At 42.3% G+C, this 6582-nt stretch overlaps 1 protein-coding gene across 1 annotated transcript; it reads right to left on the minus strand.

Moving 5' to 3' along the window:
- Positions 1–4258: 4258 nt before the first annotated feature.
- Positions 4259–6582, minus strand: LOC106924958 (thymosin beta-12). Its single transcript, XM_014998937.2, has 3 exons — positions 6425–6582; positions 5226–5338; positions 4259–5143 (listed from the first exon to the last, which is right to left on the minus strand). Exons 2-3 carry the CDS (start codon positions 5323–5325, stop codon positions 5115–5117), a joined length of 129 nt encoding a protein of 42 aa, XP_014854423.1. The 5' UTR covers positions 5326–5338; positions 6425–6582; the 3' UTR covers positions 4259–5114.

Below are 6582 nucleotides of genomic sequence, written 5' to 3' on the forward strand. Positions count from 1 at the left end.
AGGCTGCAGTTTAGCTGCTTCATGTTGAACTGTGCATCAGGCTTTCAACTAAACCCACAAAGATCTGATGTAATTGCTATTTATGCAACTGTATGCAGTCAGCGCTCCAGTTTAAAGCTGCAGAGAGAGGGGATTTCTCTCTGCCTCTCTGCTTCCTGTCTGCTTTCTCACAGATAAAAAAGAAAAAACGCTTTCTTTGAGTGTTTTTTTTTTCTCACCTTTATTTCATGTTAGAGCAATTTGTCTCTTTGCTCAGGAATGCGCTGGTTTAAAAAAAAAATAAAGATAATAAATAAAAGAGCAGTTCCTGCTTTCCTGCAAAGTCCGGATGCGGAACGACAGGTTGCTGTAAATACCTTGCACAAAAAAAAAGAAAAAATGTGGCGAAACGTTGAGCAGACCTGTTTTTTTTTTTTTTTTTTTTTTTTTTATTGTTGTTGCAGGAAACATTTCGTAAACGGCTGATTTCAGAAATCCATAAATTCTCTCGGTGAAACCATTCTCTCATGCGGCAACCAGAAACTTTGGTGGATTTTGGTCACAAAGTCGTTCCTCAAAGTTAGAGTGGAAAGAAAAATGCCTTCTACCCCTTGTACTCTTGAATAAAATCCAATACAAACAACCAAAAGTTTGAGTTCACCAAAGGTGAGGACGATTATCCTTAACATCAGCAGTATCATGCTGTGTTGTTGCATGAAGAAAACCTAAAACCAGGGTGAACGCTCACCTTTCACCTAAACACACCACCAGAGCTACACCAGAATAGTATAAAACAAAGCACATTCAAGTGCTAGAAAGACCTAGTGAAAGTTCAGACCTAACTCAATAATGTGTGGTAAAAATTTTAAAAATTGATGTTTACAGTTATTTGTCGTCCAATATGATTGAGTTTGATCATGGAGACATTTGCTGAAAAGCTGGAGCTAACTTGTTGACTCAGCTTAAGCAAATACATGCCACACTAATCAGATTGTATTGGTCTATCCTATGAAAATGGCAACAAATAAATTGAGGTTTTTGATTGACGTCGAACTAAATGTGCTTAACTCCAGGAATAGTATTGCAAAGCACTGCTGGTCTAAATAAAATATTATTTTAGACAATAAAAACTGTGGACAGTTAGTTTTTCTAACGTTTTTTTTTTGTTTTGTTTTTTTAATTGAAACATTACATCCAGCTCCAATTTCAGTGGAAGTCCCCGTCCACTTCGAGAATCATATCGAATGATGGTCAGACGTCTCGGGCTAAACCCGACATTACCATATGTCGTCTAAAAATGAAGAGGAGGCAGCAGTGGGGGAGCAGCTGGGCCTACTGACCTCTAACACAGCAGCCGGGCGAAGAACGGACAAATGCTGCACAGTTGCCTCTCTCTTTGTCACTCTAGACGTCCAAAGACAGCAACAGACACAGAAAAGAAAGAAAGAAGAAAAAACATAGACAACAGACAGAACAAGGAGATATGCTTCAGACAGGAAGTCAAAATAATGGCACAAACATCCATTTCCTGTTTGCATCTCTGTACGCCACACTGGCAGACAAAGAGAGGCGAGGATATTATTAATGCTAATGCCCAGGTGTTAGCATGCAGTCAGACAGCAAACGCAGCTCCCGACAGGGCGGTTGCCATGGAAATCCACAGCAGACGCAGCGTTTTGTCTTTGTCAGAGAGGGATGGATAATGAAACTGAATGCTAAGTCCTGGAGAAAACAAGAGGAAGAGTCAGGGGATTGTTTTTAAGGATGAAGGCCTCTCCATGGAGCTATTTTTTATTATCTCAAGATGGCCAAAGTAATTTTATATCATTAGCTAAGGAAAGCAAATGTCAGTATGTCAAAATGACCGGGAGTTTTATGGTTTATTCCAGCTTTAATATCTTTTTTAATCCTGTCTTGTTATCTTGAAAAACACTTTTTTTCCCCCAAGATTTACCTATTTTAGCCCCGTACAACTTAATAGCAGTATATGTGTAAAAGCATGCACAGAAGAGGCTTTTACACAAAGTTATCTCAAGATTTTAAAAAATCAATAATTTCTCAAATTTTCAAGTGAAAGAACCTTTATTTATCGTAACTACTTAATCTCAAGACAAAGCCCCATATCTTAGAGAATTATCAGGTATTTTCACAAGATAGTATTTCGCTAATTTGGCGTAGCAACACTTGTTAGACCGGTCACGTTTGGAAATTTATTTTTCTTATATTATGTTAAAGTAAATCATTACCTAATATACCTAATATTATAGCCTTTATTATGGTTTTATTATCTTAATTTCTCAATATAACATTTCTTTTTGTCTGAGGTAAACTTGCTGCTAGCTTAGCGGTTGCAATTCAAAGTTGACCTTACAGGTCAAAGATAAACATCTCAAGATAACGATTTGTTAATCTCTATATTTTAGACAGAAGAAGGCAGTCTTGCTTTAAAATGTATTTCCATAGAGCTATCTTAGAATAAAACATAATTTATGCCAATATTTTTACATAAGAAGTTGTTTTTTTTCCAAATAGCTATCCAGATTTCTAGTAATCTTGAAATAATTGCCTCCTTTGGGGTTAACTGTCTCATCTCTGAGCTCTTATTTTGAAATATTTTCTAGATTTAACAACATAAATAGCTCCATTACTTCAGGATAAGGAGATAAATAATGTATCTTGAGATATTGACATGAAAATATATTTCTAAGCATGTCCTTTCTAAGTGATTCAATCCAGCAGATGTTGGAATATTTTAGTATAACCAGCAAAAAGAAGAAAAAAAAGTTCCCCTCTTTAGGACAAAATGACACATTTGTGGTCAAAAGAAAGTATTTTCAGTGTCCGCTTCCGCCTTATAAGAGCTGAAAGACAAAGACGCTACATCCATTAGCTGCCTGGTAATGGAGCTGCATTAGTGGGAGACTTCCTCTCAGTGACCGTTGATAAATCATGCCAGTAACAAAGAAATGCCTTCACTGGAGAAACAATGCTGGAGGGGCCAGATGGACAAATGCATCTAAATATAGACAAAACATTTGTAATCTCCCGGGTGTTCGAAACGCGACCAGCTGAACAGATTTGATGCTTGCTGGGGAGACCGAGCGTCCGACCGCCCAACCCCAGCAAGGCGGTGACTCAGCAGCAGCTGTTGCTATGGGTTACCAGGCAGGACACGCGTGGGGATCGGCTCAGTGCTGACACATCTCACCCCCCATTCCCCCAACCACCACCTCCCTGCGGCGGCTCCACCCTATCAGCTGCTCCCCCCTTTGAAATCCACTTTCTCTGGAAGGCTGAGGAGAGGGGAGGTGCTAATCCCATCTGGGAGCGTGGAGCGGGCCGCCTCGTCCCTTCGCCACTTCCCCACTGACCTGCACGGCTCGCCGCTCTTCCCTCCCCCAGTGAGATTAATGCCTCATTAGGAGCATCTGATTTAACAGTAATCCACTTACACCAAGATTCGTTGACTAGCTGGTTTTTCCCAGATCAAATGTAGTTGAAGGGATTGAAGCTATTATGTACATTTGTGAGATTTTGACTTCAATACCAACATATCCTTGATAGTATTGGCAGTTTCATTACAAAACAATTTGCTCAGTCCTGTTAAAACACCCAGTAACTCCCTTCAGATGTACGAGTACCTCTTAAAGCAGCTGTCTCAACCTGCAGTCCTCGAAGGCCAGAGTCCCTCGTCTTACACTGGCATGCAATCAAGCTCCACTACTGAGCCAATATTGGAGCCAGGTGTGCTGAAGCAGAGAGACATCTAAAAGTTTGAGACCACTGTCTTAAAGCAATACCATGCTAATGTCATTAGACCTTGTAGCAAGTAGCTAATTTGGGACAAAGGCAGAGTTAATCCCCTGCAGGAGACACCCTGCAATTCTGGGTCAGGCCAGGATATAACGACCAGGCCAACAGGTGTTCAATGCAGAGTTGGTTTAAGGCCAGGTTCCTGAGACCTACTCTACTTCCACAACACCAAAAGCAAATGAATGCTTGTTGCAAGGCCTCAACAAAACCAAGGTATTGTAGACATTTGGTTCAAGTGTTGAAGGGATAACTCTGCAATTGCAAAAATGCTAGCCCTTGAGGATTGAACTTTGGTTTAGCATTACTGTTTGGGGCAGTCCACTTCCTTGATCACAGGAAACAAGGCAGGCTTTGCAGATGTTTACTCAAGCAAATCATTCAGCAGTAAATTTGAAAGTCATGCAAGCATTTTGACAATGCAGGGAGCACTCGAGTGTGTGACGTAGCCAGAATGAGCAGTCAAGAGTTCATTTTAGTAACAAATTCTTTTTATTACAACATTTCACGGTTTTCCATTTTCTGGCAATGGTTTGTGGCAGAGTAACATGACTGCTGGGAAATTTACAAAACTCCAAAAGAAGTTTGATTAACAGTTCAAAGCAAACACAGAACCAGTTACCCAAACAATTTCCTCAACAGAGACAACTCAGGGAGGTTGCGACACAAGCGCTTCCCTGAATCGCTCAGAAAAAAAAAAACAAAGAGGGCCCAAGTGTGTTACAATCGGACCGCAAGATAGGTCCATTTGAGCTTCTCCTAGATCAAGATGGAATCCGTTATTTTAATCCGTGTATACATACAAAAAAAAAAAAAAAAAAGGTTGTGACAGTATCAATTTTTGGGCATTTACATTTTGGCCAGCGTACAAACAAAGTTGTGCATTTCCGAAAATTAGAAGACGAAAAAGACAAAAAGAGCCTGACGCCTCAGCTTTGGCGCAAAAGCAGCCACACGGGATGCTGGGTGGTGGTGAAGGTGGTGGTGGTGAAGGTGCGACGATGATGAGCTTCCTGGAGCGCAGACCACGCCCCACGGTCCCTCAACCTACAGGTCAGCATCGGCAGTCTCGGTGGCGTTTGGACCAGATCAGAGCCCCCTCCTCCTCCTCTGTTACAGGCCAACAGAACGGAGCACGAAGGTGGGAACCGGGTAGGGGGATGAGACTGACAAAGGCATCATCCGTCCACATGGCTGTGCAGCTTGGTTATAGTCGTCGATTCATAATTTCGGTTACAGAGTTATACAGCTAAAAGAAGTGACTGAAAACAAGGCAATGCAGGAGGAGAAGGGGGTGTACAGTGCATGACGGGAAGGGAGGGGCTTCATGATGCTTGCTTCTCCTGTTCAATGGCTGTCAAAGAAAAATAAGGAGATTTAGTAAACCTTTCCTGACGGTAAATCATAGAAATCAAGAGTCCAAAGCTAGGGCTTACTCTCTTTTGTAGGCAGGGGGTTCTTCTCCTGCGTCTCTGTCTTCTTCAGCTTGGACTTGTCGAAGCTGGTCACCTCGGAGATGTCGGGCTTGTCACTCATTGTTGCAGTTAGTCTAAGAGGAGGAGCAAAAAGAAAAAAAAATTCAGTTAATTTACAGCACGTGCAAGAAACCTGAAGGGATGGAAAACAGGAGCTTGTTGGATATTAATGACGCATTTTTAAAATCCGCCTAAAGCATGCGGTCTTGTTTTTTTATCAGGAAGAGGGGGAGGGAAAAAAGGGCGTTGCCTCAAAAAAAAAAATCTCAGCCAACAAATATCACTTTCTCAGCTCGCTCCTTGTAATGTGCACGGCAATGGACCGCCTCCTTTTGTTCGCCTGCGGCTCAGCAGAGCCCGATTTCATCGGCATGCATCCCCGCTGCCCTGCGCACACAGCTCCGGGATGTTGCACCCAAGAGGGGGTGGGGACGCACAATAACACCGAAGCCAGTCTTAGTCTGGCATTTACATAACAATGGGAGTTCCCATGCTGCGTAGACTTTGGGGGGGCTGATGGGGAGTATAATGAAAAGCAGGGAATGTATGCCTTTTATTTAAAATTCAATTTAAATTCAGAAGCTTGGTGTTCAATTTGAGCGCGGATGGCAGCTGTGCAACATCCGCAAATTCACCAATCACGTACTTCTGGCGTCGGGGTCGCAGTCTGAGGGAACCACCGCCCAGATTTTCATTCAGCTTCCTCTTAAATGAAACAAAAAAACTTCAGCTTCACTTTCTGTCTTGGTTTTAACAGAGAAAGCTAGGGACGAAAAGGGATTTATAAACAGGAAATAGTCCGCTGCACAAGATAAAAGCAGCGGGTTGATAACGGGACTGAGCGCGTGCAGCTCACGCGCACACAGAGCAACAACAAAGAAAATCAGAGGGAGTGCGCAAGACAAAGCACGAATTAAGCTTTGATGTTACATCATGCCAAATGATTTTTACCGAAATAAAATGTACAAGTGAAGCCAATTAAATACGTTTCGTTCCTAATCCAGTTGTATATTGTCTAAAAAAAAAAAAAAAAAAAAATCCTTCCTCTGCGTCTTCATCAAATTCCAACATTAATCCCACTGCTTGGTTCCCCACAAACGCTGCTGGAATCTCATAAGGGGGACAAAGATGTGAGAAACAAGCCGAGAAGAGGCGCTTACCGATGTGCTGGCTCACTGATGAGACTTCTCTACTCGGCGGGTTGCAGCAGTAGTGCTGGCGTCTTTTGCGCAAGCCTCTCATATACGCAGAAATATGCTAATGACGTCTGACATCACCAGCTTTCCTTCCCGATATTCGCTCGCCGTCGCCCACCGCT

This window comes from Poecilia mexicana, unplaced genomic scaffold, assembly GCF_051168715.1.
Source record: "Poecilia mexicana isolate PSO_F unplaced genomic scaffold, ASM5116871v1 scaffold_2, whole genome shotgun sequence".
NCBI lineage: Eukaryota > Metazoa > Chordata > Actinopteri > Cyprinodontiformes > Poeciliidae > Poecilia > Poecilia mexicana.